At 40.6% G+C, this 26,280-nt stretch overlaps 1 protein-coding gene across 2 annotated transcripts in view; it reads right to left on the bottom strand.

Annotated features, from left to right (window-relative positions):
- ly75 (lymphocyte antigen 75) overlaps window positions 1–26,280 on the bottom strand; it is a 180,320-nt gene that overhangs the window by 62,185 nt on the left and 91,855 nt on the right. For both annotated transcript variants that reach the window (XM_073047388.1, XM_073047387.1), the window contains exons 12-19: window positions 26,035–26,231; window positions 24,211–24,353; window positions 21,994–22,075; window positions 19,092–19,163; window positions 13,584–13,698; window positions 11,046–11,081; window positions 5,899–6,074; window positions 1,929–1,993 (exon numbers count right to left, since the gene is read on the bottom strand). In XM_073047388.1, the coding sequence (XP_072903489.1) occupies window positions 1,929–1,993; window positions 5,899–6,074; window positions 11,046–11,081; window positions 13,584–13,698; window positions 19,092–19,163; window positions 21,994–22,075; window positions 24,211–24,353; window positions 26,035–26,231 (886 nt within the window). The remainder of the gene's footprint in view (window positions 1–1,928; window positions 1,994–5,898; window positions 6,075–11,045; window positions 11,082–13,583; window positions 13,699–19,091; window positions 19,164–21,993; window positions 22,076–24,210; window positions 24,354–26,034; window positions 26,232–26,280) is intronic.

The raw sequence follows: 26,280 nt of genomic DNA on the forward strand, positions 1-26,280 counted from the left end.
TAGAATGGAGTCAAGGTATGAGGAAACAAGTTCAGTGGGGCAGGAGCAAGCAGGGACTATAAGCCTACTCGGACAGTCAGCCTATCAGCTAAATTGTCTAAAGTATGTAACTGGCTCAGGTGTTAATGTAATTAAGTAGGTAACATGGTTTCATAGCTTTGGAAATGTTGAAGTTTATTAAGGGCAGAGAATTGCAAGGTAACCTGGAAGTACTGAACTAACTATGACTTAAAGTAACAGAAAAATATTGGAATGTTTCAGTACCAACTAGAATGAGGCAGTTCCCTTGAATGCTGAGTACATTTACAGATGGTAATTATCAGACTTGAAGATGGTTACAGGGTTGAAGGTTATTCACTGTTTTGGGTTCTCAGCAATGTTGGCAAGGCTAACATTTCTTTTCCATTCTTTATCACTTTTGTGAAGGTGATGGCAAGCTGTCTTCTTGAATCATTCTGACAAACATACTCCCAGAATGCTGCAGGGCAGCCAGTGCTGGGACACAGACCCACCAGTGTCAAAGAATCAGTGAAATATTTCCAAATCTAGACAATGCGCAGTTCAGTGGGGAGCATGCAGGTGGTCCAGTTCCAATCAGTTTTTAAAGAGTTGATCCATACAAAGACTGCTTTAGAGAGCTCAGACAGGGACTACTCTTGAACCATTATGCATCACTTTGTCCACTAACATGATTCTGCCCCTCCCATAGTCCAGGTGGAAGCCATGGAAATTCAACTGGAGAAGAGCCAGAAAGTCAGTTCCAATCTAGTTATCATATCAGTTCCAAGTTCCAAACTTTGCAAGATGGAGATATAGACAACAAATTGAAAGGAAAGAGTGGGTGGGCATAGTTTAAATTTACTTCAATCTTAACGGGAATAAGGCTGTGCCTATGATGAGGGAACCAATTAAAATGGCAGATAATGTGAAGAACAGGACGAGAATCTGGGTGGTCACTCGTTTCAAGGGAACAAGGTCAAAGTGGCACTAACGGCCTGAACATTTGAAAAGGCTGGTTGAACAGTTGTGGGTGAGATGAACATATGGGAGGTGAGTGTAAGGAAGGGCAGAGCAGGGGAAGTGGGTAAAATTACAAAGGCAAGTGAACAAATGATCTCAATTAGGTCAGGTATTCAGTGTGGAGAGAGAAACAGATATAACAAAGTGGGTCAATGATCATTTAATTGACGAAGGGCTAGAGACCCAAGATGTTAACTGCTTCTTTTCACAGACAAAAGCTTGCTGAATATTTCTATCATCCTGAGTTTTTATTTCGCGCTTCCAGCAATGGAAGTTCCTATGATTTGATGAGTTGCCTTTGAAAAAAAGAAATACTTTTTGTTTGTTTAAGAAGCTATTTATGATAACAAATAGAGTGTCTTATATTTAAAATTGATCCTAGTGAGCAAAGAGTGTTGTATTTACTAGTTGTTGATCACTATCTCAATGAACTAAACACTTGTTCTTATATAGATCAGCAATAAATGTTACAAGAATAAATCCTCAGCTAATATCAACACTTGCACATTTACTTCTGGAATTGGATTACTGGATAATAACCAATAACTTACTTCCAATCATTTTCAGTAAGGTCAAATAGATCAGTAACTACATGTGGAGATGTTATGGATTTCCAGTGCACAGAAGTATTTAATTAAGCTACTAGGTAGCACTCTAAAGCATAAGGCTTCTGTGTTGAAACTGCCATTTCCATTACAAGATAATATCATATAAATACAACATATATTGCATTTGAAGTAAATTTTCACAAAGATGAAAAAATAGAGAAAAGAGTAAGAATATTTCAATAAACTACATTTCTGAAGATCAGATGGGTCAATTCCACTGCATTGTGGAAACAATTTGTAAACTAAATGAAAGGAACACAATAAGCAGTAAAGTTATGCTAATAATACTTATATACTTACAAATGACTATACATTCTACTGTAATTGATTTTCTTTATCCACCACTTTGTCAATGAAGGGAAGTGCTGTGAGGAATGGGGATGAGGAAAGGAAATAATAAAAACAAAATATTCATTCAATGCAGCTTTAAGCTGAACGTTATTTTCTTCCAATTCTATTTCTCTGTTTGATAAAAATAACTCATCATCTCAATATTCCTTCCCATTTCGGGAGATTGGTGATGTGCTTTGCCTCTTGACATGATATCTCTCTCTCTGACTCATAGGGAAGCTCTTTTTCCTTAACTTGGTCCAGCATTTTCATTATTCCAGATGAGCCTATACGTAATCTGGTGATCCTAACCCAAATGCAGACATAAATATTAGCAAATGGTGTTTTTGAAGAGAGGTCAATGATTCATTTTTCTGAATTCAATAGGTACATTATGCCATCAAAATTTAGGTAACACAGTCCTTCTTCCACTCAATTATGTGAATTCTAACTGCCTGAACATTTAAAAAGACTATTTCAGCAGTTAAGTCATTAGTAGCTGTAGGCATAATGGGCCAGATGATCAAGTTGTATGTGGTAATTTGCAATTTAATATACATCAGCATAGAGAACATTGGTAACAACAATACAAGATAAAATAGCAAAGGGTTTGGAAAAAACCTGACATCATTGAAATTGCATGTCAAGTCAAGTTCATTGTCATATACGTGTACATCATCAAAATGAGTCAACGTTTCTCCAAACCACAGTGTAAAGGACTGTAGTATGCATATTACACATTAACACATAATAACTTATGAAGGATGAAATCTACATGAGTTATACATAAGCAAACTAAAGTGCATAAATTAAATATTGTAGGGTACAGAACAGATTAACCAGTGACACTTTGAATGTGATGTGGCAGGGAGTTCAGAAGCCTAATGGCCTGGGGGGAGAAACTGTTTCCCATTCGAACTATTTATGCATTAGAGTCTCCTGCCTGATGGTAGACAGTCAAAAAGGCTGCTGGATAGAAGGGTGGGGTCCATAATAATACTAAAGGTCCTGTGTATGCAGCACTCCTGATAAATGTCCTTGATGGATGGTAGGAAGACCCCAATGATCCTTTCCATTCCAATGCTCGGCTGCTCAGATACCAGATGGAGATGCAACTTGTCAGGACACTCTCAATCGCACTCCTATAAAATGCAACTGGTGGCAGGGGGGAGAGCCTCACTTTCCTCAATCCCCTTATTGAGGAAACTGGAGGCGCTGCTGTGACGCTTTATTCAGGGAGGTGATGTAGAGGGACCAGATGACCTGAACTCCCAGGATCTTGGTGCACTCAACTCTCTCTACGGAAGACCCATGTATTCACAAAGGGGGATGGTTCATCTACACCTTCCTGAAGTCCACAATGATTTCCCTTGAGAATCACAGATATAAAAAGGCTAAATATTTTAATTAATACATTATTGGAACCTTAAAGTTCACACATCCGGGATTACAAAGCATTCTGTACTCTTGGCTGAGAGGAAAGACTGTTCCCCTTTATGATTCAATCTTTAGGATAACAATCAAACTGTTGGCTGAGAATCAACAAACTGGGTGAACTGGTAAAGTAATACTGTACATTGTACTTGAGGAAAATTAGTGTCATAGTTAAAACGGGATGAATACTTTTTTCAGTGTCACAATTCTGGTTTATAATTTTTAGCAGATTGTTGACTAGTTTTGGAATTCTTCTTTTGATTTGACAGGATGCACAATGTTTTGCAGATCAGCTCAAAAAATCCTACTTCAATATATTTTAACTTCAGAAATGAGTCAGTAGGATATGAAAATAGCTGAGGGGGCTGAATACTTTTTCCAAGGAAGTACCTCACCCACATCTTTGGATACCAAGCATAAATTTCCTCCTTAATCCTTAAGTAGTCCTTCAATCCTCACTCATAATCTTTTTTGTTTTTAATGGAAGTATAAAACGGTTTGGGATTATCTTCACCCCTTACTTACCAAGAACATTTCATGGACCCTTTTAGTCTTTCTAATCCTCTGCTTGAGCTACTTTCTGCTATCCCCTCTGTTCTTTAAAGACTCTGACTGATGTTAAATTTCTTAATCTTGCATACACTTCCTTTTTATTTTTGATCAAGTTCATAGCCTCTCTTGTCATTCAATTTCCTGCTGCTCTGCCATTGTCATCCTTCCTCCTTATTGGGACATGCTGGCATTGAGTTTGATCAGCTGGTCTTTAAACAACACCCACAAGATGTTTACTAAGTTAAGAGCCTATAGTATTACAGGAAAGTGACTGGCCATGGTTAGAGCATTGGCTGATTGGTAGGACGCAACGAGTGGGAATAAAAGGATCCTTGTCTAGTTGGCTGTTAGTGACTAGTGGTGTTCTGCAGGGATCAGTGTTGTGACCACTTCTTTTTATGCTGTATATCAATGATTTAGATGATGGAATAGATGGCTTTGTTGCCAAGTTTGCAAGTGACGTGAAGATTGGTGAAAGGGCAGCTAGTGTTGAGGAAACAGGTATGCTGCAGAAGGACTTAGACAGATTAGGAGAATGGGCAAGAGAGTGGCAAATGAAATACAATGCTGGAAAATGCATGGTCACACACTTTGGTAGTAGAAATAAATGTGCAGACTATTTTCTAAATGAGGAGAAAATCAAAAAATCTGAGATGCAAAGGGACTTGGGAGTCCTTGTGCAGAACACCCTGAAGGTTAACTTGCAGGTAGGGTCTGTGGTGAGGAAGGCAAACGTAATGTTAGCATTCATTTCAAGAGGCCTAGAATACAAGAGCAGAGATGTGAGGCCAAGGCTTTATAAGGCACTGGTAAGGCCTCAGATTGAGTATTGTGAACAGTTTTGGGCTCCTCATCTAAGAAAAGATGTGCTGGCATTGAAGAAGGTTCAGAGGAGGTTCACAAGGATGATTCTGGGAATGAAAGGGTTATCATTCGAGGAATGTTTGATAGCTTTGGGTCTGTACTCGCTGGAATTTAGAAGGATGAGGGGGGATCTCATTGAAGCCTTTCGAATGTTGAAAGGCCTAAACAGAGTGGATGTGGAAAGGATGTTTTCCATGGTGGGGGGGGGGGGGGGGGTCCAGGACAAGAGGGTACAGCCTCAGGACAGAGGGGCGTCCATTTAAAATAGATGCGGGAAACTTCTTGGGCCAGAGGGTGGTGAATTTGTGGAATTTATTACCACAGGCAGCTGTGGAGGTCAGTTTGTCAGGTATATTTAAGGCAGAGTTTGGTAGGTCTTGATTGGACAAGGCATCAAAGTTATAGGAAGAAGGCTGGGGAGTGGTGCTGAGGAGGGAAAAAAAGGATCAGCCATGATTGAATGGTGGAGCAGACTTGATGGGCCAAAGGGCCTAATTCTGCTCCTACGTCTTATGGTCTTAAGTCAGATGACAACTTACCTGATAACAGCCGCTCCCAGTTAACTCCCCCAGCTCCTATCTAATAACATCAACGTTTGCCAACCTCCATTTTTGTATTTTCCCCACAAAATCCAAACATATTCACCACCCAGGTCTGGTTCTCTTTCTTGTTACTATCATCACGTAGAAGGTATGGGAGCCTCAGAACTCGCACCGCCAGTTGCCAGACCAGTTACTGCCCCTCAAACATTAGGCTCTTGAACAGAAGGGGGTAACTACACTCACTTGCCCCATCATTGAAATGTTCCTACAACCAATGATCTCACTTTAAGGACTCTCTTTATCTCACGCTCTCATTACTTATTGCTATTTATTTATATTTGCATTTTCACAGTCTGCTGTCTTCTGCAGTCTTTCAGTGATCCTGTTATAGTGACTATTCTATAGATTTGCTAAGCATGCCCACAGGAAAACAAATCTCATGGTCGTATATGATGACATATATGCACTTTGATAATAAAATTTACTTTGATCTTCCTAACTATCTCATCTTGTCCTAACATGGGAAAGTCAAGGGAAATGCAACTTACCATTTGAAGATGAGTCTTGATCATTTTTATTGCAGGTCTAGATGTTATAGAAGCCAATTTGCTGTCATTTCTTGAGCAATACAGATCTGCTTCTTGGTAATTTAGCATAGTATTGTTCACAAACCAATACTCATTATTATCAATAACAACTGTGGGTCCATGAATACTCTCTCCATCTAAAGAAATGCAAACAATGAAATGGTGCCACAATTACAAAAAGAGAATCTCAGTATTAGATTTTTTTGTAAAAGCAGAATGACACCCTGGTGCACCATCAATAACTCTCGGAGACTGGAAGTGAACGATAGGCTTTTATTAGCAGCAAAAGGGAGCACGGCATCTCGAAGACAGAGGGAGGAGCAGTGCCTCCAATTGCCTTTATACAGGGGTCTGTGGGAGGAGCCACAGGAGCAGTCAGCAGAGGGGCATGTCCAGACAGGTATACATAGTTTACCACACACCCTTTTAGTTTAACATACTACATTTCACTTTGAGTTTGTTGTTAAGCTTCTGCCAGGTTCTTGTTTGCAAAAACAAGAAAATGCAAACTGGGGCCCAGGCCCACAGCATATCGATGTGACAGGGCCCAGGTCCAGGCCCACAGCGTATTGATGTGACAGGGCCCGGGTCCAGGCCTACAGTGTACTGATGTGACAGGGCCCAGGTCCAGGCCCACAATGTATCGATGTGACAGGGCCCAGGTCCAGGCCCACAGTGTATTGATGTGACAGGGCCTGGGTCCTAGCACGAGGAATGACCCAGTGTTTGGACAATTTAAATGCTAGGTAGGATGGATTGATAAGGTTAGGTTACGGGACTGGAGGTGAGAGTCAGGCCGGTTCTGCTCACTGCTCCACTGTAAGCCTGCTCCAGCTGCTCCGGGCTTTGTGTCTGCAAGCTCGGTTTTGCTCTGCTGTGTGATGAACTGAGGCAGAGGATGTAAGCCTGCTCTGAGCTTCGCGACAATATACTCACTTTAGTTCTGAATGCTGCAGCTTGCACAATTTGTGGTTTTTACTCTCTCTGCACATTGGGAGTTTGTTAGACTTTTTTCTTAATGGGTTCTTTTGTTTTTTTTCTTTTGTGGCTGCCTCTTAGGAGATGAAGCTTAAGGCTGTATCACTTATAAATACTTTGATCATAAATGTACTTTGACTTTTGAAGTAATTCAGATTATTTTTGTTTCCCTCTCCAGCCAGAAGACAATGACTTTCACACAGGTTGGCTCTAACTGGAAGCAACACCCTGGTAGGTATGTGGAAAAGTGAAAAAAGTACAGGCACTTAAGCAACGTTTCATCAATTTCTGCACTGTTACATTATTCCTTAAAAATTACACATTGTATAGTAAACGTCATTTAATTGGAACATTTCAAGTTAAGAGAGACAGCAGGCTAGATTTCCACACTTCTGGTTACATGTGAGATTGGGTTATTAGTCAGAGTTGATCTGCCTCCCACCCTGAAGTTGGAAGCATCTTCTGAAAATAATGGCAGATGCTGCAAGTGACTAGGCACAAAGCAGGAATTATTCAATACACCTTACTTATTAATCCCAATTTAATGCAAGAAAACAGCAATACTATTACATTTCAAAATAAGAACAATGGAAACACTTAGTAATTCAGACAACACCGAAAGAGAAGGAAGAGCAGTCACTCAAAGAAATTTCACAAGCGAATGGCTGCGGGTGGCAGAAACAATGACTGCTATTTCTCTGTGCAAATGTCTGCAGGTTCAAGGTAGCCTGACAAAGTTCAAAGTAAACTTTATTATCAAAGGACATATATGTCACCATCACAACCCTGATTCCATTTTCTTGTGGGCATGCTCAACTCATCTATAGAATATTAACTACAACAGAACAAATGAAAAAACCACCCAACTAGGGCACTCAACCATAGTGTAGAAGACTACTAACAGTGCAAATGCAAATATAAATAAATAGCAATAAATATTGAGAACATGAGATGAAGAGTCCTTGAAAGTGTTGTGGGAACATATCATTGATGGGACAAGTGAAGTTAAGTGAAACCCTTGGTTTCAGGAGCTGATGTCTGAGGGGTAGTAACTGTTCCTGAACCTAGTGGTGCAAGTCCTGAGGCGCCTGTACCTAACTTCTTGCTGGCAGCAGTGAGAAGATGTATCCAAGCATGTGTCCAAATGTTTGTCTGTGCTCTGTCTGTGCTAGGTGAATGCTACACCCAAAGGTTTCAGCAGCACAGTGCAAATTGTGGCAACTCTCCAGCATTTTGGCTGGAAAATCTGCTTCAACAATTTATGCTCGGTGGCTTTAAAGCAAATCTTTGTGTGTATATATATATAGAGATAATTTTTCATTGCTTTTTTTCCTTGAGATTGCATATTAAAACTTTTTTCCTGAAATATCTTTAATTAGTTCTGAAGGTTTTTGAATATCAAATAAAAATTGGCTTTGACAGTCTGATAAGCTTGTGTACACTAAGCTTTGCTGGCTGACGAAGTTCTTCCAGCAGTATCGTTGGTTCCTTCCCCCCTTCAACCCACTACCCCAAATCTCCCCAATAACAGGACTTGTGTGTGGAGCACACTATACCAGCTCAAGGTATCACCGCTGAGGCTAGAGGTGCCTTTGCCAGGAAGTACTTAATGGGCAAAGCACAAAAGGTAAATAGCAACTGAGACAAATGATCAGAGAAGATGCACTGATGTGACAACATTTCAATAGAAATCAAAGCCCTGAAATACAACGTCTGTGTCTACAAAAGTTCCCAATCTTCCTGATAATCCCAGAATTTTCTGTTTTTTAATTCCAGTCTCTGCAGTGTTTTGCTTTTGTGTTAGTCACTGTATTTCAAAATTGTTGAAGAGGAGGAGGAGTTGGTTGGCATTTTAAACAGTGCATGACTATCGCAAAGCCTGAAAAAATATCGCACATCTTCTCAGGCACTCTGAGGCAACGATAGGACAACGCTTTAGTAAACAGCCAAGCAACGTCCCACATAGCTACTTATTTGTAAAAAACCTGACACAGTAAAATCCTCTAAACTTAGAGTTAAGAGACATGGGTGGACAGGAAGTACGGATGATCGATTAGCAGTTGTTTAAGGGGAAAATCTAGCAAAACACTGGGGTGATAAGAATATCGGGTGTGTCCTTCATTTTCTGTCAGACTTATTTTGCATCTCTAAACCCCCAAATACTGACACTACAGTGAGTCCTGTTAACATGGAGTGTACCTTATGAATTTGTTGTGTCAAATACATTGCAACTGAATTCAGCCTCAGCAGATTACAAAACCAGCAGTAACAGTTCGGCCACTCATAAGCAATGTATTAAAACTTTCCATTGAAATCAAAGGAAGAGAAAGTCAGGAAAGTAAATAATGAGTGGCTGATCCAATAAGAGATCCTGAAGTTACATTTTGCTCCTTGTTGAGTTGTTCAATACATACTCTTTAATTGTTTTTGTCAGCAATAAGATTATGGCTGAAATCCTTGTTTTTGGAGCTGCAGTATCTGACACCTTTCCTAGACTTGCAACTTGACCCTGATAAAACAACCAAAGATACCATGAATATCAGAAGATTACTTGGATTTGATTTTACTTGGATGGGGTTGGTTTGAAAAAAAATCATTATGATTAAGTAAAATTTCTTCTTGCTGCTGCCATTGGGAGGAGGGTGGAGGAGCCTCAGGGCTCACACCACTGGGTTCAAGAACAGCTATTACCCCTCAACCATCAAGGCTCTTGACCCAGAGGGGATAACTTTTCTTGCCCCATCATTGAAACATTCTCACAACCTACTGACTCACTTTCAAAAACTCTTTATCTCATGTTCTTGATATTTATCGTCTATTTATTTATAATTATTATTAGTTTTCTTTCTTAGTGTATTTTACACACTGATTGTCTGCCCTGTTTGTGCGGCCTTTCTTTGACACCATTCTGGTTATTGGATTTATAAAGTATGCTAGCAAGAAAATGAACCTCAGGGTTGTATATGGTGACATATATGTATTTTGATAATAAGTTTACTTTGAACTTCGAACAATAACTTTTATAATATTCAAATTTATTTTGCTCATAATAACGTAACAATCTGAAAAAAATGATTTGCTTATCTTTTGCAAAATCATGCCCTGTTAACTACTTAAACTTATTTTCCTCTTTGTCTTGCATGCACTAGATCTGTGGAGATATATTTATAAATTTAGTGAGTGAAGGCACTAAATTTGCAAGTATGATGATTATTTCAAAGCTATTAAACATGCACCGAGAACAGGATATGAAGACACGGTCCATTTCTGAACATTGTATGCAGGAACATAATTGTCTTCTTAGATATTACTGCACTAGTGAAACCTGCTGTATATATGACTTCTTTGCAAAATATATGCAAATCTCTATTTTTACAGTTGTTAAATTGTCATTTTGTAAGCAAAATAGATTTGAAAATATTTAAAGATATTGTTCAAACCTCCAAGAGGATCACAACCTTGTTGAAGGGTTTGGAGGCTTGCGTGTCTCAATGGTCTGTAGAGCTATGTTGGCTGGAGTCAGGGCTTTATATTTTGGCTCTGGATAGGGCCATCCATGTAAGTGGTCAAAGCATGGAGGACAGAATAAGAGCAGTCAGCCAAGTTTGGGGATTTAGCTCAAGGCTGACAACCCTGACTGCTAAAACAAAATTGTTACGGAAACAGCAATGAAGAAACCTTCTACATCTGAGTGCGACGGTATTCCTGAGTCTCCACCCGGGACTTGCACGACTGACAGTAGTGAAACTGAGAGGAAGTTAGTGACACGATGAAACCCTGAACATCAGCAGAGATCGAGGAACTTCATTGTTGTCCTGAACGCCAGTGGTGTAACAGGCAGCAAGTAAGTATTGTTCAAACTTCGAAGTAAATTTATTTAGTTAACATCTGCATTGACTAAAATTGTTCAGGTGGGAATTTGCTAAAAATCATGCAATGGCTATTTCCTTTGAGTGGTACTAATCTATGCTCAGGGTCTGGTTAATTTAATTTAAATGTTCTTATATTTTGTCTGCATATGTATCTTGTCCAGGAGACTGTGAGAAACAGCACGGAATAACATCTTACATCATATTTTGTTGATCAAAATACATGCAGACCTCAATTGGGTTCTTGGCAAATTAACTTACCAGGAATATACCAGTCTGGAGTTTTCAGTTTAACACCTGCCAAAGAAAGAGTGTAATACATTACATCGTGGCAATGTTTTATTTCAACTTCTGAAGCATGGATTTAATAAAAAGGTATCACTATATCAAAGGTCAAATTGTATTTCAATATCATTTCTCTATATCCCTCTCTGTTACCTAGGCAAAATTCCTTAAGAATACATATAAGTGTTTTTGCATGGCCACTTAGGCTGCCAATCTTCCCTCAAGTACCAAAATATTTGGGGAAGAACCCATGGATGCTCCCAGGACATCTATTCTAATATTAGCGCTCTTTAACAGAATTATTAATTAATCCTGCTACAATTCCTTTCCCCAGACCACTTCAACCAATAAAAAGAACAATTTTTCATAAATTGTTTATTTATTATTTATTATTTATTTCATAAATAAATCATAAATTTTCTTCATATTTGCAGTATTTGACAACCCCAGTATTAACTATGATAGAATTATGTAGAAGGTATAAAGGCTACAGAAATAATAACATTCATTTTGAGAGAATTGTAGCCAGTTTTGTAGAAAGCCAAGGTAAGGGGCAGTTCTGGACAATGAACACTGACAATGGACAATAGGCATTTTAATGCATGCAATTGTGACTTAATGCAGCAATGGAAATTGACAAAGATACATGGATTAAATGTTCTTAATCATTTTGGGGAATACAAAATTTTGCAAAACTGAGGTGTGATATGTAAAGAAAATTGCTGGAAACATTACGTAAAAAAATCAAGCTGGAGAAAGTAAGGTTTAGTAGGTAAATAAGTGTGTGAAAAACAAATATAGCATCTCCTAAACATCACAGAATATAATGCGGTACAAAAGAGAAGCTTACATCATATACTGAGAACTCAATATGCAGAAATACAAGGGCAGCATGAAACAATTAGGAACAAAATTACAAACAGGAGTTCGGGGGGGAAAAAGAGAAAAAACAGCAAGTAAAATTAAGGACATTTTACAAATACATTAAAAACAAATGGATACCTTTGGAAAGAAAAATATCTATCAGAGATCACCTTAGCATTTTATTCATGAAGGGCAAAGACCTGCATGTGATTCTTTATGACTTCTCAAAAGGGGGAACGGCAGTGCAAATTTTGTAATTAAGGAGAATAGATTGAGCAGTGAAAGAGGAATTTAACAACTTTGAGGGACGATAATCTGCCAGACGCTGATGAAATGAATTTTAGGTTATTAAGTGAAATTAAGGAGAAAATGACAAAGGCACTTGTAATCTTATCCTTCCTGGGAACAGGTTTGATACTGAGGGATTCTTAATATCATACTGTTACTTAAAAAGCAAATAAGTGTTCAAACAAGTAATTGTGATTATTCAGGACAACCTCAGCAGTAGTCAAACTAATGGAAAAAATAAAACAACAAGGTAAATAACTAAGAATTAGAAATCCATGGATTATTCCAGGATAACCAAAGTATATTCCTTCTGGATGGTCTTGCCTGACCAATTTGACTTATCTTTTTGGGGTTAAAATCATAATGCATGTGGCACTTTATAAGAGACTTCCACAAGGCCTCACATGGTTGAAAATAAGAGGACCATGGGATCTGAAGAAAGTGGTAAATCAAATCCAAGTTGCCCTCGCAAAGGCTGTTGGTCAAGGAGTGCCATTGTGTCCATCTTCACTGCCTTGTATAATTCGTAATCTGGATGTTGGCTGAAACTATGTGCCTGTAATGCTATTGTAAGCAAGTCTTCCACTGCACCTGTGCATCCCCCACTTGTGCACATGACAATAAACTTGACTTGCCTTGAAATTACTGAGGAGGAGTTCACAGTGCTAATTAACAGACAACCTGCTTAATTGTGGTGAATGAATTCTGAGCAGAAACATTATGTTTCTATTTTCACAGATACTACTTGACTTGCAAAGCATACGCAGAATTTTCTGTCTTTACTTCAGATTTCAAGTGTGTGCAGTTTTGCTAATTTTCATATATTATTAAGAGGTTTGACAGTAATAGGTCAAGTACTTTTCAGGAAGAAAGCAAGTTGGACACTGTAGGGTGTTAACAATGGATTAAACAGAGAGAAGCGGAAGAGACAAGTAACATTCAAATCCAGGGAAGTGGGTGGTTATGTACTTAGAAAAAACAGACTTCTTTTTTTCCTTTTGCTGAAGGGGAGGTGTGGATAAAAAATTTCATCCAGACTTGTGGAAATTTGGAAATTGCATTTTCATTGTGATAGAGACAGAATCCATTATCAGCCAGTATAAGGGTATGCACACAAAATACATAACTTGCCTTAATCAGTAAAGTTATGAACCAAGAGATGGAAATGAGTTAAGCCAAATGACTTCTTAAAGTCAGGCTGTAAATGATGGGCTGAAAAGTTCTCCAGTGCCGTACATTTCTATAGTGAAACAGGATCCGCAGCACTAAATGTTCAGTAATTAAAAGTTGCAAAAAATATGGCAGTAACCTCATTGAAGAGCAGTGAATAAAATAAGTTTACTAAGGTAAGTAATTAATTACCTTTTGGTATCTGGCACACCCATTCAAGTTTAATACCACAGTGGAAAGGCATCAAGTGATAATCAAATTTCCTTTTGTTGTCATACATAAAATAGTGCCACAAAGGCTTCTGAGTCTGTGAAAATATATATGAAAAATGTTTGAGATAATGTTCCATTTCATCTGGAAAGTTTGTATTACATTTGATACTTCTAATTGATGCCAGTTAACAGCTGACAACTCCCAACAGCAAAGGAGCCAAAAAAGAGAGACACTGTTGCTGAATGTGCTCATTTCACGTACTACTAATAATGAATTCTACCAAAAAGTAGTCAAACTTACTTCATTGCAGCTTTGTCAAGTATGAGCTTAAACAGTTATACTCAGGTCTAAGGTTACAGTCCCTTTGTGACCCATTCCATAATCATAAACAGTTTAATTAACGTTATCTTTAGAAACTAAACCAGTTTTCAGCAAACCCGCCTGTACCTCACATTAAGATTCAATGATTGAAAATGGGAGACACTTGGGGACAAGAAGCTGTATAGCTCTGACGCCTAATGTCCACCTGTGCCTTCCTTACTGGGACTGATCTCCCCTGCCTCTTTCCCAAAGTGCCAAAGTACTGAAATTGACCATTTTCCAGAAACCATTTGTGTGAGCATCAAACATGCACATTGTCTAACACTACTCATTTCTGGTAGATGGCAACCAAAGTTGGGGCTAGAAATCAAAAAAATTGGTTTTAGCTCTAAATACTGAAGGTCAAATATTGTGATCTTGGTGAGTAGTTAACCCTGTACTAGAAGCTAGCCAAAATCCTACAGGAAATAACTGCTTAGAAGAAATCACTGCCCAATTATCATCAGCATATCACCTGCAGCACCAGGGGTCCCAACACACTCAACCACTGCTACACTACCAGAAGGAATACCTATCATTCCATCCCTAAACTGCATTTCAGGAAATCTGATCATCTGCTGGCCCTCCTCCTACCTCCGTACAGGGAGTCGCTGAACATCAGAGGTAAGGACAACAAGCACCAGAGGTAAGGACAACAAAGATGCGGTCATGGGAGGCAGAGGAGCAGCTGTGGGATTGCTTTGAGTTGACGGACTCAGGGGATTTGAATGAATATATGTAGTCTGTGACTTTGAACTTTGATCTTCAAGGAGTGTAGCCTTAGGAAAGCGGCATCCATCATTAAGGATCCCTCCCACCCAGGAAATGCCCTCTTCACACTGTTACTATCAGGAAGGAGATACAGGAGCCCGAAGGCACACACACAGAGATTCAAGAACAGCTTTTTCCCCTCTGCCATCAGATTTCTAAATCGACATTGAACCCGTGAACAGTACATCACTACTTTTTTACTAGTCCGTTTTGTACTACTTATTTTAACTTAACTATTTAACAGACATATGTATACTTTATGTAATTAAGTTTTTTTCTCTATATTTATCATGTATTTTATTGTACTGCTGCCGTAAAGTTAACAAATCTTAAGATGATGATATTAAATCTGATTCTGATACTAATACTAAGCTAATTACAAAGTTGAGGGAACTTTCCTATAGGAAGATTCAAGGGGATGGGCCAATACACACTGGAATTTGGAAGAATAAGATATGCAGACTTTAAGCTGAACAAGACTGGGACAGACAGTGCAAATGCTGAGACCATTTACTCTAGTTGGAATGATTAGAGCTAAGGGGCAGAGTTTCAAGATAAAATAATATAAAAATGATACTGAGATTATTCTTACTCCTGGAAATTATTTTTTTGCTAAGAAGCAGTACATGATCAGCGTTTGATTATATTCAAGGACAAAACAGATATATGTTTAATTAGGAAATCAGGTGAATGGGCAGGGAATTATGGACTAGCTTTAAATTAACTAAATGGCAGTGGATGCCAAAGAAGCCATGAGGGACACTTGTGTTTCTGTTTATCACATTTTATGTTGAAGAGGCTTGTTGAAATTTACTTGATTGACCCAGCTTTTGGTCACCTCCCTTGTTATAACCCCCTTTAAAACCTCTAGAGACAGATTTCTACATCAAGCCACAAGATAAATACATTTATTGTAATTGGGAATGATGATTAAAGTGTTTATAATGGCACATAATTTATCAATCATCTGTTTGAAATGTATGTGGGCAGCACATCAAGTGCTGTTGCAATACCAACCTAGAATTAACTGAAGATGCACTCTCTGATTTCCATCAGTCGCATAGTTTTTAAATTTTAAATTTTCTTTAGTTTGAGGTTCAGAACTCACGCAATTCACTTCCAAGAGGATCAAAACCTTGTTGTGGTTTGGAGGCTTGTGTGCCTCAATGACTGGAAGAGCTATGTTGGCTGGAATCAGGGCTTTATGCTTTGCCTCATGGAAGGGTCATGCCTCATGCCAAAATGGTTAAAGGGCAGAAGCCAGACTAAGAGTGGTCCACTGGTCTTCTAGGTTTGGGGGGGGGGGTTCAGCTCAGGGCTGACAACCCTGACTGGTAAAACAAAATTGTTACAGAAACAGCAATGAAGAATCCATCTACATCTGAGTGCGACGGTATTCCCGAGTCTCCCCCTGGGATGACTGACAGTAGTGAAAATTGAGAGGACACTACTGACTTGATGAAGGAAGCCCTGAACGCCGTCAGAGATGGATGACCTTCATTGCTGCCCTAAATGCCAGTGGCATAATGAGCAGTAATATCTAATCACACAATTCACTGACTTTTGCAATGATATGTAATTTTTTCAATGCAGACATATGATCATAAGCTGACAGCACTCACACACACAATTGTCTGACAACAGCAGTTGTGAACAACCAAAGGGCTAACCATTTCCTTGGACTGTTTTACAAAGAAGTGCAATTTTATCAAAAACAAGAGAAAATCTTCAGCAATGACAGGATGCTGAACTGGACTGGACTAGTCACATCATTAAGTGCTTTCAGAAGCAGGTTACAGAGTGCAACTCAGCCATTCAAATGCTCTCCACTTTCAAGGTTCAAAGTAAATTTTAATATCAGAGTAGATATATATAAATATATCAGCCCAAATAACCCAGAGATTCATTTCCCTGCGGGCATACTCAGCAAATCTATAGAAGAGTAACTATAACAAGATCAATCTAAGATCAGCCAGAGTGCAGAAGATAACGGACTGTGCAAATGTAGATTTTAATAAATAGCAATAAGTAACAAGAATATGAAATAACAAGATAAAGAGACTTAAAGTGAAATCATTGGCTGTGGGAACATCTCAATGGATGGACAAATGAGTGTAGTTATTCCCTTTGTTAAAGAGCCTGATGATGGTGAGGTGCTCTTGAACCTGGTGGTGTGAGTCCTGAGGCTCCTGTACTTTGTACCTGATGGCAGCAGCAAGAAAAGAGAATGGCCTGGGTGGTGAGGATCTCTGATGATGGATGCTGCTTTTATACGACAGAGTTTCACACAGATGTGCTCAATGGCTAGGAGGGCTTTACCTGTGATGTACTGGGCTGAATCCACTAGATTCAGAAATGAAATGAAATCTTCGCTGCTGACCGGATTTCACCATTATAAAACACTCAAAAAACAACCCCATTAAGAATTGGGCAATGTGCCGGATTTATTTCGCTGTCTCGGCATTGATAAGTATTCTCTCAGCTCTAAGTGCACTCTGGGCTACAGAATGTATGGGAGGACCGTTCTTACTCAGGAGCACCTCTGAGTCTTGCGAACTTCACAATAAGAACAACAGATAACAACATTACTCGTTTGTTCATGGGTATGACGTGGGTGACCATGCTCTTTCCAGGACCATGATTACTCCTGGCAAATTTTTCTAGAGAAGTAGTTTACCATTGCCTTCTTCTGGGTGACAGGTGACCCCCTCCACCCACACCAAGTCACTTCAATACTCTTCAGAGATGATCTGCCTGGCATCACTGGTTGGATAACCAGGAATTGTGATAGGCACCAGCTGCTCAAACAACCAACCACCACCTGTTTCCGTGGCTTCATGTGACCCTGATCTGGGGCTAAACAGGTGCTACACCTTGTCCAAGGGTGACCTGTGGGCTAGCGGAGGGAAAGTGCCTTACACCTCCTTTGGTAGAGATGTACCTCTACCCTACCGCCCATAACAATATTATAGGAACACAATTGTGTTATGAAATGTCAGCACAGGTGAAATTTATCATTTTATCAGAACATATGACACTAGGTAACAAACCTGCCTTCAGGATAGACATGGAACCTCAACAAAAATGACATCCAGAAAATAAGATTGGAGACTTGAGCAAAAAGCCTGGAAGCTCAGCAGGTTGAGCAGGATCTGACTGAGGCAAAGGATTGTCCATGCCCTCCTCCATCATGACTGAGACTGTGGAAGAAGGATGTTTGATACAAAGGAGGTGAGAGGGAGGGGTACGACAAGAGCTGGTAAGCGATAGATAGAACCAGATGAAGTGGAATAATGGACCGTGTGGAAGTGGAGAAGGGAATATGAAGACATACAAGCTGGTGGGCGATAGGCGAGAACAGAACAGGAAAAATCAAAACCTATGCAGTAGGCAGATGGAGTTACATGGGGGTGATTGAGTAAAGTATCTGTCTGGGTAGCATCCGACCTGATAGCATGTATATTGATATTTCCTTTTGGTAAAAGAAAAATCCCTTCCCAATTCCTTTTTCTTCTATTCTCCAATCTGGCCTCTTACCTTTTCTTACCTGCCTATCTCCTCCCCCAGCCACTCCCCTCTCCAGGCCCTTACCTTTCCCACCCACCTGGCTTCACCTATCACCTTCTAGCTAGGCTCCTACCCTTCCCCCACCTTTTTATTCTGGCGTCTTCTCCCTTCCTTTTTGGTCCTGAAGAAAGATCTTGGCCTGAAATGTTGGCTGTTTATTCATCTCCATAAATGCTGTCTGACATCATTTTGTGTGTGTTGCTGCAGGTGGAGACAGAGGCTGGAAGCTGCTAATGCAGGGATGGTGTGCAGATGGAAATGGAAAAAGCGAACAAAGGTGCAAGAAGGTGCCAGGAAAAGGTGCTGGGAAAAGGCACCAAAGCATTCGGGCTCTCACAACCAGACTATCTATCAGTTTCTTCCCCCAAGCTAGCAGACTCCTCAATACCCAGAGCCTGGACTGACACCTTACTGTCTTGTTTATTATTTATTGTAATTCCCGCACTGTTTTGTGCACTTTATGGAGTCCTGGGTAGGTCTGCAGTCTAGTGTAGTTTTTTTTCTGTGTTGTTTTTTACGTAGTTCAGTGTGGTTTTTGTACTGTGTCATGTAACACCATGGTCCTGAAAAACGTTGTCTCCTTTTACTATGTACTGTTTACTAGGAACTGTACATAGTTACGGTCGAAATGACAATAAAAGTGACTTGACTTGACTTGAAAAAAGCTAGGTGGATTGGTAGGAGTAGAAAAAGAATACTGGGGCTGCTAGTTACCTGAAATTTGTAAATTCAGTGTTTATATCAAGTGGAATACAAGGTGTTGCTCAACTAATAAGACTGGAGACTTACCTGAAATGCACCACAATCTCGAACAGCATAAGAGTCTTCTTTAAATTCAACAGGCAAGACAACCAAGGAAACCTAAAAAATAGTAAAGTATTAGTACACAGATGATATAGGTAAGAGCTTAAACGTTTTTGTAAAGAACTGTGCAAAAGTATGAAGCACATATATACAGTTAGGGTGTCTAACACTTTTGCACAGTACTGTATTTGTCAACACGAGTGAATCTGCAGATGCTGGAAATAAATAAAAACACAAAATGCTGGCAGAACTCAGCAGGTGATGAAGGGTTTCGGCCCGAAACGTCGTCACTACCTCCTCCCGTAGATGCTGTCTGGCCTGCTGAGTTCTGCCAGCATTTTGTGTTTTTACTGTATTTGTCAACATGGAGCGGAGAACAAGTTTGTAAATCTGATGTGAGCAGAGGATGTTGGGAATGGCGAGGGTAGAGAGGTGCTGGAAGGGTGTGGGACAGGTGGCAGAGGAAGAGTGCCACAGGCAGGGTGTGGCACAGGTGGCAGAGGAAGAGTGCCACGGGCAGGGTGTGGCACAGGTGGCAGAGGAAGAGTGCCACGGGCAGGGTGTGGCACAGGTGGCAGAGGAAGAGTGCCACAGGCAGGGTGTGGCACAGCTGGCAGAGGAAGAGTGCCATGGGCAGGGTGTGGCACAGGTGGCAGAGGAAGAGTGCCACGGGCAGGGTGTGGCACAGGTGCAGGCACGCAGCCCTGAGACATGAGGCAAGGTCATTTGATCCTAAACAATTGGCTTATTGATCATTACAGAAGGTCTCTCTGGTTCCCGCTTCTTCCCCTCTCCCTTCCCCTTTTCCCAACCATGATTCCCCTCTCCCTGCCCCCTTCCCACTCTCAGTCCACAATAGAGACCCATATCAGAATCAGGTTTATCATCGCTCACATATGTTGTGAAGTTTGTTTTTTCTTGTGGCAGCAGTACAGTGCAATACATAAAATGACTAGAGTACTGTGCAAAAATCTTGGGCACCCTAGTAACGTATATGTGCCAAAGACTCAGGACTTCTGGGGATAGCTGTGTAATTTTGGAAGGGACATTTGGTTGTTATTGTTATCCTGACTGTGTTTGGACAATGAACTTCTCACAAACTGTAGAGTGCAAGGACTCCATACTTTTCCAACACTTAGACTGAAAGGTCTGGGTTGCCATGGTAGCTCAGGGTGTCGGTGTTCTGAGTCTATTTCCAAAGCTGTCTGTAAGAAGTTTGTATGACTTTCCTGTCAGTGCATAGATTTCCTCCGGGTGCTCTGGTTCCTTCCCACATTCCAAAAATATACCACTTAGTATGTTAAATAGTCATTGTAATTTGTGCTGTGATTGGGCTTGTGTTTAATAGGTGGGTAGTTGGGTGGTGTTGCCTGTTGGGCCAAAAGGGCCAGTTCCATGCTATATTTCTAAATTTTAAAAAAATCTGCCAAATTAAACTGGATCCAAATTCAACAACAACATTCACTTCAATGGAAAGGGATTAAAAGGGAGAGTGGCAAGTGCAGGCATTTTTTAAATTAACTACGGTAATTACACTTAAAACCAAATAATTTTCTAGTGTCATAACTTTTAATTTAGAAGCAATGTTCTTGAAGTAGTGTAATAGTAACTTCTAATAGTTCTTGGATATTTATGAATAGCAGCTGCACCTACAAACTTTCAAGTTCTTGTAATTACAAAGAACCCCAAGCCATTTTACAAGTACGTGAAGAGCAAGAGGATGAGACGTGAGAGAATAGGACCAATCAAGTGTGACAGTGGGAAAGTGTGTATGGAACCAGAGGAGATAGCAGATGTACTTAATGAATACTTTGCTTTCATATTCACTACTGAAAAGGATGTTGGCATTGTAGGGCTGACTTACAGTGGTTTAATATCACTGGTATATGTCGTGGAATTTGTTGTTATGCAGCAGCAGTACATTGCAATGCATAATAAAACCATTATTATTACTGTAAATTATAAGTATATATAAAAAAAATTATAGATAGGGAAAATGCAAACAGGCTTTTTCCACCAAGGTGGGGTGAGACTACAACTAAAGGACTTGGGTTAAGGGTAAAGGGTGAAAAGTTTAAGGGGAACATGATGGGAAACCAACTCGCACAGAGGGTTGTGAGAGTGTGGAACAAGCTGCCAGCTCGATTTCAACACTTAAAACAAGCTTGAATCGGTACATAGATGGTAAGTTTATGAAGGGCTAAGGTCCCAGTGCAGGTGATGGGAGTAAGCAGTTTAAGTGGATCAGCACAGTTTAGATGGGCTGAAGGGCCTGCGTCTGTGCTGCATTTTTCTATGACTCTAAATAAGTAGTGTAAAAAGAGGGGGGAAAAGTAGTGAGGTGGTGTTCATGGGTTCAATGTCCAGAAATTGGATGGCAGAGAGGAAGAAGCTGCTCCTGAAATGTTGAGTGTGTGCCTTCAGGTTTCTGTATCTCCTTCCTGATGGGGGCCCTTAATGATGGATGCTGCATTTTGGAGGTGTCACTCCGTGAAGATGTCCTGGATGCTGGGGAGGCCAGTGCCCCTGATGGAGCTGACTGAGTTTACAACTTTAAGAGTTAAGATCCACCTCAGATACTTGAGCACAAGACAGACACTCCAGGGCAGTACTGAAGGAATACTTCACTCTTAGGTGACAGATTTGACTGAGGTGTTAAATCACTGGCCGCTCCCCCTAGAATTTGTGACTTCATGAAGAAGAGCAGATGTCCTGTTCAATGTTCATCATTAAAGAAAGACACAATCACCAGGGGAGTAAATCATGAGTATGTACGTGCTTATGACACACAACCACTGAAAATGAAATAGTTTGGCATAAAGATGGACTTCCACAAAGCTTCTATCAATAAACAGAATCTGTTAAACTTCATAAGAGATAAATTTACCGGCCTGCCGTCACTCCATTCCCAAGCGCCTTTGGAATCTGGATTTCTCTTATTTAATCCGACCCAAAACCAACGTTCATCACTGCAAAGAATCGAATGAATAGTATGTTTAAAAACACAAGACAGGCTATTTAGTCCATCAAAGTTGCTAAGTCTATGAGGCAGTAGTTGATCTATCATTCATTTGTTATGTGCTGTTTTGTATTGACGTAGGCGATCACGATGACTATGATTGTTTTGGGCAATTTTTCTTTACAGAAGTGATTTGCCATTGCCTTCTTCTGGGCAGTGTCTTTACAGGGCGGATGAGCCTCCCGGCCATTATCAACAGTCTTCAGAGATTGTCTGCCTGGCATCGATGGTCTCATAATGAGGACCTGCAATGTGTACCAGCTGCTCATACGACTGTCTACCACCTTCTCCCATGGCTTCACGTGACCCTGACTGGGGGTGCTAAGCAGGCTAGTGGAGGGAAGGAGTGCCTTACACCTCCTTTGGTTGAGGTGATATCTCTAGCCCCCCACCCAAGCTGATCTACAGCCCGAATAAATTTAAAATGAAGCAAGAAATATGGGGAATACAGGGCAGTTTATGTGTACCTGTTGATCACAAATAACTGTGGTGTTTCCCACATTGCAATGACACAACACTTCAAAAATTCTGATGTAAATTGGAATACCAAAAAGCAAATTGCAAAGTTTAAACTGAGTACTCGGACAAAATTGGCCACTGCCCACTTAAACCTCCAGACACAAGAGAATGCAGATGCTGGGATCTGGAGAAAATAGCAAGCCAAAAGATCTACCATTAATCTTAATCCAAAAGATCTATCATCCCTTTCCCACCAGAAGTGCTGCTTGAGTTCCTCCAGCAGCTTGGCTTTTTTGCCCACCTAAGCTTCATTGAGTTTTAAACCAGCAATACCCAAAAAATTTCGTCTTCAAGATGCTGATATCTTAATAGTATGAAATGTAACATCCTGACATGTGCGTTGTGAATGCATAAGCTGTGTGCAATACAGTGTTATGACCCCAGCCCCCTCCTTTGTGAGAATCGCAAGAGCCCTAGTGAAGGGGGGGTCAATGACCCGAGAGAGAGCGACGTGCTGAAATTGGACTCGGGAAAATAAGAGAGAAGCCTTAAGGTTTGGAATGTGGTCTGGCCTCTCAGCCAGACAAAAGCCAAGGACATGGCCATTGTCTCTTGGAGACACCCTTGTGGAATGGGGATTGGACTACGTGCAAACCCTCAGGGCAACGTGGGCTGGGTGATGGGGAAAGATTGCCACACCTCACCCTGATTGACAGCTACAACCCTGCAAGTCCCGATAAAAGGTGGGCTGCCGAGGCGGCCCCTCAGACGCACCAAGGAGACACACTAAGAAGACACGATAGCGCTTCCCGTCGGAGTGGGAAGCCATTTTGAAGGAAGCCACGTGCGTTAGATTCCAGATCGGGAGTCTGTGGCTGAAACCAAAGGAAAAACCATTTTTAACTAACAACAGGGATTTGCTTCGCAAAGACAATGGGCAAGTGTTCCTTTTCTCTCACCAATCTCTCTCTCCAACACGTGAAATGCCAGCAGTTCCCAAACGGAAAAGCCTGCAGATTTATGAGTGACTGTTATATTCCATTGGACTCAGTATTATCCCCTAGACAATGATAGAGCTTATTTCTGATTGATTATTACTATACCTGTGCTTTAGATTGAGTATTGACGACGTATATGATCTGAATGTTTTGTATTAACTATACGTTTGTGCCCCTTTATAAATAAAAAACGTTTGAAAATAGTACCATCAGTCTTCAGCGACCTCTCTATCTTTGCTGGTAAGTCACCCAGTTACGGGGAACGTAACAACAGAAATTCAATGTGCTTTTCTACCATTAATTGCAATTTCACCATTATAGTTTAAGGCAAATTCTTGATTTTGGGGACGACTTGTGCAAATGGATAGCAGAAGTACGATGGGCTGGGTGCAGGTCTACGGGAGTAGGCAGTTTAAATGGCCTGTCATGGACTAGATGGGCTGAATGGCCTGTTCCTGCACTGTCCTTTTCTATGACTCTAAATAATTTGGCAAACATTGTCACCAGTCAATATCCAACTTCCATTCTGCTTCATGTGAAACAGTTTTAAAGTTACAGTTTATAAATGGTAAAAGCAAATTGAAGTAAAAGTAATTAGAGGTACACATATTTTTATGGCTTTACTCACGTAATTGTTTTTCTCAGCAAGTTGTGAAGATATACCATCTCATTACTATGACTGAAACTTGGTAAATGGGCTCCTAATCCCTCACAGAATCGCTCAGCTTCTTCCCATGTTCTCTTCCTTGCCACTCTCTCATGATGAAATATCTACAAATGTAATTTGGGGTAATCATTATTTCTTTGACATGGACAAACAATATATCGCAGGATTTAGAAATTCAAAATAGAAACATAGAAAACCTACTGCAAAATACAGGCCCTTTGGCCCACAAAACTGTGCTGAACATGTCCTTACCTTAAAAATTACCTAGGGTTACCCATAGCCCTCTATTTTTCTAAGCTTCCTGTACCTATCCAGGAGTCTCTTAAAAGACCCTATCATATCCGCCTCCACCACCGTCGCAGGCAGTCCATTCCACGCACTCACCACTCTCTGCGTAAAAAACTTAACCCTGACATCTCCTTTGTACCTACTTCCAAGCACCTTAAAACTGTGCCTTCTCGTGCTAGCCATTTCAGCCCTGGGAAAAAGCCTCTGACTATCCACACAATCAGCGCCCCTCATCATCTTATACCCCTCTTATCAGGTCACCTCTCATCCTCCGTCACTCCAAGTCAAGTTCACTCAACCTATTCTCATAAAGCATGCTCCCCAATCCAGGCAACACCCTTGTAAATCTCCTCTGCACCCTTTCTATGGTTTCCACATCCTTCCTATAGTGAGGCGACCAGAACTGAGCACAGTACTCCAAGTGAGGTCTGACCAGGGTCCTATATAGCTGCAACAATACCTCTCGGCTCCTAAACTCAATCCCACGATTGATGAAGGCCAATGCACCACATGCCTTCTTAACCACAGAGTCAACCTGCGCGGTAGCTTTGAGTGTCCAATGGACTTGGACCCCAAGATCCCTCTGATCCTCCAGCAAACTGTGTCACCAAGTTATAAAAGGCACATGAATATAGCAGGAGTGCCTCAGATTGTTGCACTATACTGCTGTTGCAAAGAAAAAACAAATTTCATGACATGTGAGTGATGATAGACCTGATTCTTTTATGGGTCTCTATTGTGGACTGTGTGTGGAAAAGGGGCAGGGAGAGGGGAGTCATGGTTGGGAAAGGGGGAGGGGAGGGAGCAGGAAGCACCAGAGACATTCTGTAATGATCAATAAACCAATTGTTTGGAATCAAGGACCTTGTCTGGTGTCTCAGGGCTGGGTGTGTCTGCATCGGTACCACTCTGCACGCTGGCAGTCCTTCTCTGCCGCCTGTCCCACAACCCTCCAACTGTGCTCTAACCTTGCCTTTCCCAGTATCCTTTGCTCCACCAGATTTACAAACTTGCTCTCTGCTCCATGTTGACAAATACAGTGCTGTGTGAATCCCTTAGCCACCCTAGTTGTATACAGCACGTGCCTAAGTAATTTGCACGATACTGTATGTTCATCTTGAAGGAGTAAACAGGAATATCAAATGTCTGATGTTTCCTTTCTTATTCTATCATTCTTGAGGAATGATAGAATGATTAATTTTACAGTTGCAAGGGACTGTTGGGAGGGCATGCATCCATTGCTTCAAAAGTTTCAATTTATTTTTAGAATACTGTATATAGGACTGTAAAATGCAGATCCTATGGAACTGCATTTTAATTATATGTTCCCCACAGAAGGATGTTACTAAAACCATTCATAAACATGTCATGTGGTAGCATGTTTGACTCTTTCACCCTTGAATGCTCAGACATAAGTAACCACCAGCTGTGTACAGTGGCTATTACTCGCTTTCCCCCACATGCATACATCATACAGTTGGCTTTCCAGTTATTCACCTTGTAGCAGTGAGCAATTTCTGCATGAGTCTGCCAACCAACTGGGCAAGAGCCAGTCGGGAGTGTGTCTTCAGTTTCTGTCTCATTGCCAATCTTCTTCTTACAAATGGACATTGCCTTTGTTGTCGCACAGTTTCGAACCTCCCACCGTCCAAGAGCTTTTCCTGTGGCCATAACAACACATCCACCTGGATGCTCTGAAACAAATAAAGAGCTCCTGTAAATAACCTTATTATAACTTTCATC

The sequence above is a fragment of the Hemitrygon akajei genome, chromosome 5 (genome assembly GCF_048418815.1).
Source record: "Hemitrygon akajei chromosome 5, sHemAka1.3, whole genome shotgun sequence".
Lineage (NCBI taxonomy): Eukaryota > Metazoa > Chordata > Chondrichthyes > Myliobatiformes > Dasyatidae > Hemitrygon > Hemitrygon akajei.